Here is a 15,775-nt window from a genome sequence, read left to right on the forward strand (position 1 = left end):
TGTTCTCCCATGCTCTAACACACAGTAAAGATGAAATGTGTGCTGTTCTCACATTCTTCCTCTGTATGTACACATAAACAACAAGGCAGGGAAATATAAAAGGAATTTATTTTATTGTTTGGGTACATTATTGTTCAGTGTACATGCTCACATCTGAAACAAACTTTACGTGCTTGTTAACTCTCCCACCCCGCAGACATCTACACGTCAATACCGATTTATATTCATAGCGGCAAGTGCTATGTAGCTCCACATAGGGGACACAGGAAGTGACATATAACACCTTCATGCGGCGTCGGAACCGCGTAGGAAATTCACAGCCGCACCGGCAGAGCTCCAGAATATGCAACTCGGCCGGCTCACGCGCGGACGCGCTTACAAGTGCGAGGGCCCGCCCAACGCTGCTTGCAGCTTTAATTATTTAATATTTTTACTTTAGTTGTCTATTACATGTATCTGTATATGTCTGTGTGTGTATATATATCTTTACGCTCTATTTTTGTAAAGTACATATACCTGTCTTTTTCTCCTTAAAACAAAATAAAAACTTGATCACAAAAAAACACTAAGGCTTAGGCCTATTCGACAACACTTTAGCTCAAGTGAACGTGGACACACGTTTTACTGACGTCAGTTAGCAATGTATCATTACTGAACTACGCCAAAGATCTGAAGAACTCCCAGGAACAAATTGCAACAAGAGCAACGTGGAACAAAAGAGACAGACACCAAACAGCCCGCTTTCTGCTACGAGGAAGTGGTGTGTTTGTCCGTCCTCACCACTTCCTCGATTTCAGCATCATTCTCATTGAAAAAGAAGGTGAATAAATGAATTGGTTTACTGTTAGTGTATCTGTGACAGAGATGGGTGTGTGTGTGTGATGAGCCAATGTATATTAACCCCCCATGGTAGTGATAGCAGATCACTACATGTACAGCGACTTAGTTGAATTATCCTAAAATTCAGTTGTATCCCTAAGACACCAAGGGAGACAATAATGATCTCACGGTGAGTGGGGAAAAAATTGTGATTCTCAGTTTGTCCAGAGTTGTGCAGAGATAAACAGTGAGTTAGTTTGACACTTAAAACCTACTGTATATTGTTGATGTCTGCAGCATAGTGTATGTTTTTAGCCATTCAGCCGTTTCTATTCTCTGCTACTGTATGACTTTTTAAAAAGTCATTTGAGATCAATAATCTGACAACATCCTGACAAATTTGATTTTATAAGTTTGTCCAAGTTAGAATTATTGTGGCGTTCTGATGCAGTTGCAAGCAATGACATAATACAAAGCACTGATTCAATATGAGGCTGCTGAGTGCTCTGATAGCTCCATGAACAACAGGCTGAATCCCTGCTGTTAACTGAGTTCTTTTTACAGCCTGAAGATTATGGCTCCCCACATGATGCCTCCCACTAGTTGCTTGTGCTGCTGGTGGTGCAGCAGCTATGTACTGTCTGTATGAGAAAAACCTAACAGATTTACACTTGTTGAGTAATTCACCTTTGCTTTGAATTAGCATTGACATGGGCAACAATAAGCAACTGTAGTCGTAGCGGAGACTAAGGGGAAGGAAAAGAACCAGCCTTACCGTCAGTTGCTCTGTGGAACTCCTCACTAAGTGTGTTGGTTACATCATTCCAGAAGGTGTAGAGGATATCAGGCTGACCGTCCTGTCATCAGGTACACAGAGAAGAAACACACTGCCCAAAATTGTAAATGCTCCGTATTTGTATAGCACCTTTCTACATCTGCATTCACTCACATTCACACACTGTTGGACCAGCCACCAGGGGCCAGTCGGGGGTTCAGTATCTTGCCCAAGGACATTTCAACATGCCTGGAGGAGCCGGGGATTGAACCGCCGACCTTCCGATTAATAGGCAACCTGCTCCACCTCCAGAGCCACAGGAGGCAACTTGACTAGACGGGAAACACTGGTCACTCTTACCATCTTTTTCCTACTCAGTAATTGCTGCTGTCTGATTGCCCTTATACATTTTTTTAAATGACATTATCATGAAGTTGTACTGATGTTGATCCTGTAAACAAACATTCACTTTTCTTTTATATTCTTACACTTCTGAACATCTTGGAAATAATCTTTTTTGTACCCATACTTGTACCTTCCAACCTGATGAGACCGTTTACCCTTCTGTTGGGTACACACACCTGTTACTACTGCTTGAGAATACTCATAATCCAACACTTGGACTACCAGAGACTTGAGACTGGCTGAAGACTTGAGGCCGATCTCAACATCTGAATGCACTACAGAGATTTGAATGAAGAAATGAGCAGTTAAGATGGAGCCATAGGGAGAGAAACCCAACATTTTGCTGTTTTTGTTAGAAACCAAACTGAAAAATCACGTGAACACACTCCAAAGTTCAACACACTAATCCTCCTTTAGAGGAGCCTGTTGCAGGTCTGCTTTCCAGCTGGCTTCTCATATCCTCCACTTTCTGCAACTTCAATTTTTTCCTCTGTTTTTCTTTAACAGACCAACTACATGTGCCCCAGCAAGATCTCCAGCAGCATTTAGACTTATAGGGGCTTAACAAATCAGAGATGTAGGCAAGAGCCTGATCACTCTAGATCTAAAATCCAGCATCATCTGAAAATCAATTCTAAAAATGACAGGACAGCAGAGCCTGTGAGCAGTATTAATACCCTGGCAGCAAGGGAAGGTATTCCTCCTGCTGAGAGCTGAATGAGGGGAGTTACAATAGTCATTTCACTGGCTTTCAAGTTTGTTTTTCTCTCCTATTACAATGAGTGGGTGGTGAGTTAATCACGTGAAGAAACCATGATTTAGGAGAGGATAAAACAAGTGATCCCAGGACTTAGGAAATAAAGTGCAAGACAGAGTACTAACCAGTGTAACTAGCACTTTTATAGCCCTGGGGATGGGTTTAACAGCCATTTCTGAATGTGAAGGTTTGTGTGTTCACGGTCCACTACACAACCGATTACAAAATATTATCTTCCTCATAATGAGTTACAGCTCATTTGTCGCAATCCACATCTCAGGTATCTGAATGCTTCTCTTCATCTCCTTCTCCTCCTTTATAATTATAGTTATTTTGATGCAGCTACTCTAACATGTAGCTGCTGACAGCAGGATGATGTGTCTCTGCAGACACATGGAACAGTGAAGAGTCGTAGTGCAGCTGCACTACTGAGGAGCCTTGCATTTAGACATGTCATTAGGTCTCCAACTCACACCTCCATCACAGGGTAATTGGTGAGAGCTTTGTTTCCATAGTAACAGCCTCCCACTCTGATTTGTACATCTAGGTTTCTGTCGAGGTACGAGAGTGAGATGCTGATGATGGTCATGATGGGTTAATACCATGATTACTATTGATACAGCTACTAGCATTTAAGTGACCGGCCCCGGGTGCTGGTGGCCTGCTGTTTTTGTTTCTTTCTTGCCCTCGTCATTCCTCCCCTTCTTGCTTGCTTTTAGCAATTGAACCGCCTTCCCATTCACAAACAATTATAACATTTAACAAAATTGTAAAACTTATTTACGTTCTGTTCACCCTAAATGTGAGGTCTCATTTGGATCCACAGTCCTCACTGTGTGAAAAAAGAATTATATTAACGCCAAAAATTTCATACTTAAAATACCATGACTTGGAAAGTATTTTCTTTTGTCTTCTTAAAAGAGCACTCCGCTGATTAAGCATCACTATCCAATACTGTCAGACTAATGGCTCACCATTTAGAAAAAACCCAAAAGGATGAAAATCGATGCAGCACAACCAGGGGTATCCTCTTTTCTATTCCACGCATTCTTCTTCCATGTCAAAACCTGGCCTACATTACCCATACTGCAACTCAACTGCCACCTGTTCAGACAGAGATTTGGGTGCGTTATGCTAGTACTAGCTAATGTAGCCTGTAGCCTTTTAACTCCACAACATATTTCTTTCATTTTGAAACTTTTAGTCTTCAGGCCTAGCCGACTCTAACTCAAGTAGGGCTGACACCTTCTGGTCGGTCCATTAGTTGGGTTGATTTGCTCCATATGGACCAATTTCTGATTGGTCGGACAATCGCTGGTCCGTATCTTCTAAATGCAGGACTGGAATCCTACCTGTAAAAAGACAGCGACTGGCCCAGCGCCACAGATCTTCGACTGTTCTTCAATTGTTTGTTTTTTGTAATTTTTTTGTAATTTCAAATTTGTTACAAATGTTACAAATTTGCAACAATTGCAAGTAAAATAGTAACTAAGAGGAGTCCTGTATTCTTATCTGCTGCTAATCTAGTATCTTAGTTTAAGTTGTGCTGACATGGTCTATATTCCTAAACAAAATTGTGTTTCATCAAATTAAAACACAAATTTTAATCTTAAATTAGTTAATAAATAACTAATTTAGACACAGAAAACCTGAGGCCAGATAGTATTATTCCTGCCTGGTGTTCTCAAATAATGAAACTGTATTTTCTGCTGTGTAATCTGTACTAAATGGGGACTTGGAGGCCAGAGCGTGCAAGAACGGGTGTGGATGTTTTATATTGATTGTGAGAAGAATACTAAAATTGTTGGGTTTCTGCTCTATATGAAAAGTGTCATGAGATAACTGTTGTGATTTGGCGCTATATAAATAAAATTGAATTGAAATAAAACTACATGGTCAGACTGGCCTGATATCAGCAATAATTATTACTATTATGCCAAAACTAGAGCAATGGTGTCCGCCCACCTTGATGATCTCATCAATGAAGCACACATGAGTGACAGGGTCTCTCTTCTTCATTAGGACCTTCTGTAGATGTTGCACCTGGAAAATATCCAGCAAAGAAAACTTCATATTAAATCATCAGAGCCTGTGACTGCCTCGACTTTTGTTTTTAATGTGCTGTTCAACACTGTGACTGCTGTGCAGTCAGTAGCTACGTACCTGTCTACATGCAGCACATATCTGGTCCATCAGTTTCTCCAGGTTGGTCCAGAGAGCAGCACGGAAAGCTGCGGTGTTGCCGGGTGTCGGCAGCACTGCTCTGCCTGGTGCACCTGGGGGCCAAATACACAAAGTGCTTGTTTTTGATATGATATGAAACCAGTGCCATCATCCCAATATTTCCCAACCAAAGAGCTGATAGAGAAAAGCATTTATGAGTGTTCATACAAATGCAGGAGCCAATAAGAGGAGTTTTTATGAAATGCCTATTTTAAGTAGAGCCTGAACGATATGGGATTTTTAAGACCATACAGATTACAGTATGTGAGAATCTTTAAAACCCGATGTATCTTTTCAGAAATGCAAAAAATAAACACGTGTGTTATGTTATAACATCACAGAATGCTGAACTATCTGTACAACAAAATATTTTAAAGTTTTAATAAATAAGACTCAAATGTTTACAACTACAAAATAGATTTAAAGATCCATTGTCCTACTACTAATGAACATTAAAGGAAATGGTGTATGTAGCTTATTTTGTGGGCCTGCTAAACCGACACTATAAATAAAAGATACTAATTATAACAATAATACCATATATATTACTCATGTCATTACAATTATTTTATTACATTATAATGATTAACAGAATTAATATTTAATTCATGTATTTCACGTGCTGAAGGACCAACTCACTAGTAACCCAGCTGACCTTCATACTGCGGTCAGCTGATTGTTTTGTTCTGTGGTGCAGCATTGTTATTAACAGAGGAGCTGCAGCGCACCCTCTGGTGGGCAAACTATGCAACACTCGTGACATGAGTGAAGGATCTGTCTCTCCGTTTCTTTTTTAATTGTCATTAAACGGCTGTTGTAAATGCCGATACCGATTTATCTGCAATTATCTCATATCAGCCAATAATATTGGTCGGGCTTTCATTTTAATATGTTCTGAAGACATGTTATTAAAGAATTAATTAAATTAAAGAAAGTCTATATAAAATTTTTCTTGTTGTCATCAAATCCAAGAACAAAACCAATGCCGTCTTGCACTTTATTTTCTCGTAATACAAAATTCTCACAAAATATAGTTTCATTTTAAAAAAGCCTCAGTTCCATCATATCTGATGGAACAGCCATCGGGGGCAATTTGGGGTTCAGTATCTGGCCCTAGGACACTTTGACATGCAGACTGGCGGAGCCGGGGGATTAGACCCGGCAACCTTCTGATAAACGGGCAGCCCTCTCTACCTCCTGATCCACAGCCACCCGCAGTAACAGCTGCTTATTGCAGCAGAAGGAAATAGAGCATTTCTTGGGGACTATTTACAGTGGCGGATGAATCCACACGTGGTGCTCTAGTGAGTATTTTGGGCAGCAGGATGGTGTATGTGGGACTGAGTAAATAAACTACAGTAATAAACTACAGTGTATGTGCTCATGGAGATGAAGGAACATGTGACCCAGTGTATGTCTCAGAGGAAGAAGATATATCAGGCTGTGGAGGACACACAGTACCTGTTAGGAGATACATTCCCTGTTGGTTTAGGTCTTTTTATGATTTGGTGACAGTAAAAGAAATATAGACAATCACTGGACTATCAAGATTTTTGAAGTGAAACAAGCCTGAAAATGCCAGAGGAAGAATCCTTAGCCTAATCAGTGCTAGTTATATGAAAGTACTGGGTGAGTTAATTAGAAAGATTATGTGGCCTCTACATTGGAGCCATGAAAATAACGTCCTCCAGACAGAATTGACTATTCTCTGTGGCCATGGTATAATAAGCTATTTTGGATCAAGCCAACTCATGAACTAGGTCACATCATAAAATGCCATTGTCTTTCATCTTTTAGAAATGAGGACAATGTATCCAGTGTGTGAGTGTCTCCATGTGTGTATAAGAAACTTCTTTCTGAACCACATCTTCCTTGGGTCTTACCTCTGGGGTTGGTTGGCTGTGTCAGGCCCTTGATATCTAGAGCACTAGTGATGTTGTCCTGTATGGTGGTCCTGTAACCAACCACTACGGAGCTGATGGTCCCTCTTAGACTGCCCAGGTTATAAAAGACCTGCAGGGCTGTGCCAACCTGGGTGGGATTCTGACCAACAAAGCAGAGAGGAAGACAGGGAGAGATAAGTGAAGTCATCCATGGTGCTGTTTTTAACTGAATGAAATTAACTCAGTATGCCAGCGAGTACAGAGGTGACAGCAGCAGCTAAAAATACACCTTAAATTGATTTAATGAGAGAGAGCTGTGAAAATGTTGCAGGGCAAAGTCAAGACAAGAAAAACTGAGGTCAGAGAAAAGAAAAGAAAAGAGGAAGGAGAAGAGGTCAAACACATAAATAGCTCCACTGCACTGACTCAGTTAAGTTTATTTATGTATTCTTTAATTAACAGGTTGACAGAAAATGTCAAATGACAATTTTTTTGATAACCGCTTATATCACTTGAGTCATTTTTCTAGCTAGTTTCATCTTCTGTAGTGTGTGTGAATAATTTTCTGCTCTACTTTTATATAATTACAAATTAAATATCTTTGGGGTTTTGGTCAGAATTAAAGAAACAATTTGACTACATCACCCTGGGACATTTTTTGCAATACTTTCAGATAACTTCTGATTTAAATAATCATTAATTCCATACCTATTGTTGTTCCACACAGTTAAACAGTGGGTGGTGCAGGAATTACACATTAGTCTCTTTTCAACTGGATTTTGACAAATCTTGGGAGAATGACGTGTCTCACTGATGTATTCCATCACTCAAATGTTTACTCTCAAATCACAGGTAAAGACAAGGTAAGCAGACTGGGTCACCTGACTAACACAGTTACTTGTGTCATTTTATTTTTAGTCCGCTCATTTGACTTCATTCATTGAGGTCTGAGAAAGTTTAAGAAGAATTTTCTTTTATGGAAACATATTTCCAGCAGTGGGAAAAAAAGGCAGTCTTGTCATCACCACAAAGTTGCCAGGCAACAAGCAGAGATGCTGCACATAAGCATTAGTTAGGTGGGTAATTAAGAAAATTGTTACTGCACATAATTCTCTGTACAACAAATGATCATTTTAATATTCTGTCTGTGTAAGGATGAAACTATTCAAATCCAACATGTTAATCAGTGAGCATTAGAGGTGTTATTAGGTGTATTTTTTTTTATTTTATTTTTATTTATGATGTGGGCACAACAGTCTCTGATCTCCGTTGCCTGGCCAACATGAGTCCCATTTTGTCCAGACCACACCTTTAGGAGCAGCCTTAAGTCCAAGCTGGGCCAACGTGGCTCCTATCCCCGCTCTCTTTCTTCTGTGAGCAATCACCGCACCCGCCATGGTACCTGGTCTGGTTGATCTGGCTAGTGGATAGTCTAAGGTCCGCTGCTCTTTAATCCAAAACACTGTCTTCCCTTTCCAGTGACTATATTTCTGTGATAGGTTCACATGCTACGGCAATAAAGCCGGAAAAAACTGATGAAAAACTAAAAGGTAGCGAAGTTTGAACGAGTTACCGGCCGCATCTACATGCGTTACCAATTGCCTTAGCAATGTCTACATTCCAACCCTCACCTGTGGTCATAAACTGTGGGTAGTGACCAAAACAATGAGACTGCAGATCCAAGTGGCTGAAATGAGTTTCCACCATAGGGTGGCTGGGCTCAACCTTGGGCTGAATTCAGAACAAATCTGGCGTTATAGTGATTAACTGCAGGTTTGTGAAGCGGTGTGTAGGCCTGTTAATTTGTGCTTTAGAATTTAGCTATTTCCAGGAAAAACGCCTAAAATAACATACCCAAAATAAATCAGTAATAACTCCTCAACCATTAGGCCTAGATGCATAATTCTGGTTTCCTTTGAAAGGTCAGAAGGTAAGGAATATAAATAACATATTTATTTTACCATTACAGACTACGTGGATATGAAATACAGAAAAAATATGATATTTTCATTCTCGCCTGGAAAAAGAAGCTATATTTTAATGCAATAAACCATCAAAACCATCATAAGGTACATTATAATGCACCTGAATATCTTCTAATACACCTGGAATACAACTGTAAATTTGATGAAAAGAAACTAATATACAACAGTTATTACACAATCTTTCAAAAATATACCAGACGAAGTTCCATGTTTTGGCCATATTTACTGTTTATATGCTCGCTTTTATTGGGAGTTATCTTCAAAACATTATTTCTCTCCATACAACCACATTCCAAATAACATAAAGCTTCCAAAACATTGAAGCATTCATAAAAATAGTCAATATATATGACCAAAAGCCCTCCCATAAAATATAAAGACTGCCTCCGCCAAAGCAAACTCTTCTTCTCTACATCAATCTGACAACAGAAACGAAACTTAAGGTGTTTCTCAAAACCAAGAATGCAAAGAACAGACTTGTGTTCTTGGGAGAACATTCTTGCTAGTCGTTCTTGGAAGAATGAACTTGCAATGTCACAAGCACACAAAACGCTGCTGACGGTTTGAGACAATGCGTTCTTGCTGGTATTGGGGGTAATACCCCCAGCACAGAGGCCGCCTGCATTTCTCTTAATCGGTCTAATTATTATAACAGCCAGGTTTTATCCCCCAAAACAAAAAGCTCTGTAGCTCTGTGGTAACTGTAGGTTTTAACTTAACAAGATTTATTTGCTCATACATAAAAAATAAATAAAATAAAATAAAAGCAAATAAAAGGCAAATACTGTGACCACAACTCTACTGTACACTAACAATGTAATGTCTAATATAACAATATTAATAATAATAATATTAATAAAGAAAAGACAGTCCCCTTTCTTTCTATTTGTTTAATTTTTCCAAAGTTTCACAAGACCAGATTTTTTCTGGATAGTAAAAAACACTGTTTTTGGACGGAAAACAACTAGAACAGCAAAAATCGATTACATCCCCCATATCGGGCAAGTCCGTTTCATGACATTTCAAGCTAACTGTGGAGCACTGTGGCCACCGCACCGTGACTGTTCTGAATTCCCATATTCTGCCAGCAGGTGGCATTGTTGCATAATACTGTATATGGTCTGGAAATTCAGTCAGGCAGTGAGTAAGGTAACTCAGGGGTCCTTTACATGTGCTGCTGCACAATTGTTCATCTAAGCATGTGTGTGAATGCCCAAATGTAAGTTGGCTACGCGTTATATTATTGTTGCCTGAAACTATCATAACTGCGTATCATGTTATGATAGTTTGTTGATTCAGGTTTGATTGTGGACCATTTATCATTATATAAATGATTATAATGTCACAATGTTAATGCTAATGCTAAACTGCTAATGCTAGCCTAGATTTAGTGATATCTTTATGTCAATGTTATTACTCAAGGACATAGAAGCTAATATCTTTAAGTTGATAATATGTTATGGCTAGACATTTAAACTCAGTTCTTTTTGAAAATTCCAGAGATCATATGACTGTTGAAGTTTAAGTCACTGTGTACCTAAGGCATTAAAGACAAAGGAAGCCAAAGTCCCTGTTCCCGTGTCACTCTCTGATTGGAGATCTATTACAGATGAAGAAACTATCTAAACTATAAGTTTGAGTAGACGCTCCTACCACAGTTTGTTCTTTAATATTGGTCCTTCGAGCCAGATCTCTTCACCTGCAGTGGTTACAGTATGGCTGAACAGGGAGCAACAGCAGCCCTAAAGACAACAGTAGGTCAGAGACAGAGTAGACACCTTCCTCAACTGTACGATTATCAGGTGACCCTGCCACAATCACTGACAATGTCTAAACCTCTTAGTGCTAGCAGCCCGGAGTTGCGATCGTGTAGTAGGCAACAGAGGCCCTCTAAAACACATGACCAGCTTCATACGATGATCGGGCATCCAGGAGGTCTGATACAATGTCAGAGTGATAAGGTAGAGAAATTGGAATCAGCTACTCTCTAATCAGCTAAATACCACTCTGAGGCTTGGACATCCCTTGTCAGTGGGAAAACGAGATGGCAGTGCAGTTGTATCTGACGAGGACATTAACCTAACGAGTGGTTCTTCTTCAGTACAAAATGCCAGGTTCTGCAATCTCCCCCAAAGCTCACAAATGCACAGCACAGCACCAATTCTATTCAAGTCTATTCACGACCCTACATCGTTGCCTATCATCAGGAATGCCGCAAGCAATACATCGGTACAGCCGTCTACATCAACACTGAGGCATCTTGCACCAACACAGTTTCTTGTCCAGCCGCCAACGATGTCATCGACATTACTTTACATCGACATTTTTTCTGCTCTGTCAGTTAACCCTAGCACGACACAGCCAACTGTGTCTCAAGCATACGGAACTAGGTACACATGTCCAAGTAGCTATCAACAGATGCTTAAGCATGCAAACCCAATCTGTGCCTGTACCGTCAGGAGCACCACCTACCTACCCCTTTGCAGTGACAGCTGGACAGAACCCAAATCAGCCATTGGGAATGGCAGCAGCTCATCCTCCGAACTAGCTGGCCTCCAGTCTGTTCATGCCAGTGTATTCAACCACACCAGGAACTTGTCCTGTTGTAGCTTCTCAGCACCAGCCAACCCAGGTGCATCAGCTAGCATCCACGGGATTGCCACCATTACCCTTTCCCTATAAATGCATTCCACACTTGATCAAGTTACCAAGTGTGGAATGCATTTATAGGGAAAGGGTAAGGAACAAGGCAAAAACCATTGTGGGAGACAAGAGGCACCCCCCCTTGCCTCTTCATTCGAACTACTGCCTTCTGGGCGACGATATTGCCTCCCTCTATTTACCAAAAATAGATCAAAGTTTTCATTTGTGCCTCAAGCAATTAAGCTTTTAAATATGTAAGTTAATAGGTAGGATACTCAGCTGGTCTGGTATTGCCTAATCAAATAGGTAGTAAAAAGTGCAGGGTATGGGGAAATATGTGTTAAGTGTATTAGTATGTGACTTTGTATATTTAAAGGTTCTCTTTTGGTGTATATGTATGATGTATGTTGTATGATGTATGTTTGTAATGCCTACTTGATTGCCATGCAAACAAATTTCCTTACGGGGACAAATAAATGTACTTACTTACTAACATTACATCAAACCCTACCTATGACTGCAGCTCAGTCTTGTTACTTCCATCCCTCAGCTACACCAGTTCCTCAGCCCCAACCAGTGCAGACAATTTACCAGCCAGGCTATCCTCCATATGATCCATTAGCTTCCCATTGAGCTGTTTCAGCTCACACAGCCCCTCAGGCATTCTCAGTTGTGCCTCCATGCCCTACTCAGCCAGTCCCAGTGCCAGCCCTTCCCAAGTTGGTGCATGATAGTGACAAGGAATTCACTGACCTGAAGATGGCGCTAGACTATTTGTTGACTCCACACACTGAACTGTCTGAACATTATAAGTATCGAGTCCTTATGGAACACCTGGTATTAAAAGAGGCATGCCTTATCGCTCAGGCTTGTCGTCACCAGCCTCAGCCATATTCAGCTGCTATTCAAGCATTACAGCGACAAAATGGACAACCTCACCAGCAGCTGAATTCCCCTGACATCAAGGCAGGAGATTCCAAGGCGTTCCAGAGCTTTGCCCTCCGAGTTGACCTTCTACTACCTGAGTAATAACAGACAGGAAAAGGGGGCAAACCCTTTAATGAGCTCAAGTCAAAGAGCCAACCACCTGTGACAATCTATCACGGAAGGGATACCCCTGCGGCAGAGACGGTGTTACAATCACAGTCCATCCCATCCAATCCAAAATCAAAGAAACAGCAAAACTCTGTCTTTACTGTAAAGGTACTGACCACTATCTTTCACAGTGCCCGATCATCATCACCCAGACAACTGATTAGATAGAGACATGGATAGCAGAGGGAAAGAGATGTCGTAAGTGTGGTCGCACCAATCATGGACCTGATACTTGTACACTCAAAAAGGCTTGTAGTGAATGTCAAGAACTCCATCTACGAATCTTGCACGTCATTGCTAAGCCAAGTCCAGGGGTGTACCTCATTACTCCACTTGAGAGGACCGCTCTCTCCCTTACAAAACACGGTGTAGGAGTTCATCTGAAGGTTGTTCCTGTAATAATAAGGAATGGTAACAAGTCTCTATACCTATGCCATACTCGATGATGGCGCTGAGCTTACCATCATACTTGCTGAAGCAACTCATCAACTTGGCCTGTTAGGTCAGGCCGAGTCTATGGCACCGCGGACGATCCATCATGATGTTGCTCACCTCAATGGTGCCTCGGTTGACTTCTATGTATCATTCACCTTACATCCAGAAAAAAGGCACTTCATCCGCAATGCCTTTACAGCCAGCCAGCTTGTTCTTGCAGATCAGTCCTATCAAATGCCCCTTTGCAGAAGCGCTACCGCCATCTTAGGGGGATACCGATCCAGCCCTTTGATAAGTTTCAGCTGCTTCTCCTCATTGGATCAGACAACACTCATCTGATCGTGGCGAAGGAACCAGTTCGCCTTAACCCTAATAGTGGGCCAGCAGCAGTTGGCTGGACACTTCAAGGACCAGATAGCCTTACTCCACATCAGGTCTCCACCAACCACTACGTCATTTCTATCAGATCGAACACAGATGATATCTATCAACATGTGGAGCGCCTTTGGCAGGTTGATGTTCTGCCATTCAGGAGTGAGAAGCTGGTAACTGCTCCCATCAAGATCAGGACGCTATCAGTCTTCTGGAGGCGGGCGCTATGTGAGTGAAGGTTGGAGGCACAATGAGGTATGCAACACCCTTACCCCGCATCAAGCGAGCCCCTTTACTGAAAACAACAGTTGAAATGGTGATGTCAACTCTTCGGAGTACAGAAAGTTAACGTTAAAGTTAAGTTCCTTTTAAGGCCAACCTCTATGAGGAGCAGATACAGAAACTACTTGATGGTGGGTGCATCAGAAAGATCAGTATTGAGGAAGCAGCAAAGACATGCGAGTCGTGGTTCATTCCTCACTACCTTGTCGAACATAATGGGAAACATCGGCTGGTGTTTAATTGCTCATTCTCCTACCAAGGGCTCTCCATCAATGACCAGCTGCTGCCGGGTCCAACGCTTGGGCTATCTCTCCATGGTGTCCTTTGACGATTTCGACAATATGCTATGGTGGTGAGCGGAGACATAAAGGCAGTGTTTCACCAGGTATGCCCTCTACCAAGGACCAAGCCCTTGTGAGATTTGTTTGGAGGCACCTGAGAAGAGACGAACCACCAGTTTTCTACCAGTGGCAGGTCCTGCCGTTTGGGACTACTAGCAGCCCCTGCTGTGCAACTTTTGCATTGCAAAAACATGTGCGGGACCACATAAATGGAAATGATGACAGGAGTCATTTTATGTAGACAACTGCCTTCAGGGCCTTCCAACCATGTCCTTTGTAGATAAGTTGTGCACCCTCTTATCAGAGGGGGGTTTCGAGATAAGACAGCGGGCCTAATGTTTGTAATGACCAAACAGCAGTGTCTTACCTTTCAACTGATGCCAGATCCGAAAATACAGAACTTTGCTCTTGGAGAAGCACAGTGAACCCCAAGAACCCGCTTTGGGCCTAAGCTGGCACCGTCTCTCAGACAGGTTTGGCTATAAAGTTAGACCTATAGAAGGGCTATCTCCTACCCTGCCCAATATGTACAGAGTCCTGGCCACCCAGTATGACCCTTTGGGTGTGATTATCCTCTTTACTACATGGGCGAGGGTCCTCATTCAGCAATTATGGGTGAAGAAAAGGGACTGGGATGATCCGAACCTTCCTCCTGACCTTCTGGATGCGTGGACCAAATGGGAAAGAGAGCTGCCAAGCCTGAGTAACATCACAGTACCACGGTGGTACGCATCACCAGAGCTAATCCCAGGAGCCACTGAATACAGCATACGTGTGTTTTGTGATGCGTTGGAGCAAGCACAGGGTTCAGTGGCTTACCTAGCCATGTGGGGTGAAGGCAAGGTTCATGTCGCCTTTGTGATGGCACAGTCCAGGGTTGCCCCTGTCAATGTCACGATAATAGCTGTGTGGAGCCTTAACAGGAATCCAACTCTCTTCCCTCCTACACAAATAGCTGATGCTGCCCATCCACAGAACCTTCGTCTGGACTGATTCAACAACAGTTTTGTCTTGGCTTAAGTCTGAATCTTGTAGGCTTAAAGTCTTTGTTGGAACCCGGGTTGCTGAGATACAGGAGCTTACGCACCATTGTGAATGGAGGTATGTTGATTCAGCCAGTAACCCCGCTGATGATGCCACGAGAGGTAAGACATTGGCTGAACTTTCTTGCCCAATACAGTGGATCCAAGGACCCCCTTTCCTGGGTTGTCATCCTGAGGAGTGGCCAAAGCTGCCAAGTTCACAAGAGCCGGAGGAACTGAATGAACTGAAGAAAGGCACCTTCTGTGGGACCCTACAACTAGACCCGATTCCACAATTCACTAACTAGGCAGGTCCAGTTGAGGCTACCCTTCAGTCCCTGAATGGGGCGGCAGTAGCAGACACTAGTTCACCTAGAATAGACCTCCGTGATGCCGAATCCATCTTCTACAGACCTGCCAAGCCGACAGCTTCCCAGCTGAGGTGAAGGCCCTCAAGACAGGTAAACCAGTATCAACTAGCAGCAGGTTGAAGATGTTTTCTCCTGAAATGGATCATACCACTGGCCTCATCCGCGTCGGAGGATGTTTACGACCCTTGGATAATACAAACACTGATATTCATCCCATCGTTTTGGACTGTAAACATCCAATGACAAGTCTGCTCATTAAAACAGTAGATGCACAACTGCTGCATCCTGGACCTGATAGGGTGTTTGCTGAGCTTAGTCGTCAGTACTGGGTTCTACGTGGTCGGCAGGCCATCAAGCAACACCAGCG

General features: G+C 42.1%; 1 protein-coding gene across 1 annotated transcript in view; it reads right to left on the reverse strand.

Moving 5' to 3' along the window:
• Positions 1-7,103, reverse strand: part of cog5 (component of oligomeric golgi complex 5) — a 35,698-nt gene extending 28,595 nt beyond the window's left edge. Inside the window, exons 1-4 of the mRNA XM_046071851.1 lie at positions 6,863-7,103; positions 4,920-5,032; positions 4,722-4,799; positions 1,595-1,676 (exon numbers count right to left, since the gene is read on the reverse strand). Coding sequence (XP_045927807.1) covers positions 1,595-1,676; positions 4,722-4,799; positions 4,920-5,032; positions 6,863-7,070 — 481 coding nt within the window. The 5' untranslated portion in view covers positions 7,071-7,103. The remainder of the gene's footprint in view (positions 1-1,594; positions 1,677-4,721; positions 4,800-4,919; positions 5,033-6,862) is intronic.
• Between the last annotated feature and the right edge of the window lie 8,672 nt (positions 7,104-15,775).

The sequence above is a fragment of the Micropterus dolomieu genome, linkage group LG16 (assembly GCF_021292245.1).
Source record: "Micropterus dolomieu isolate WLL.071019.BEF.003 ecotype Adirondacks linkage group LG16, ASM2129224v1, whole genome shotgun sequence".
NCBI lineage: Eukaryota > Metazoa > Chordata > Actinopteri > Centrarchiformes > Centrarchidae > Micropterus > Micropterus dolomieu.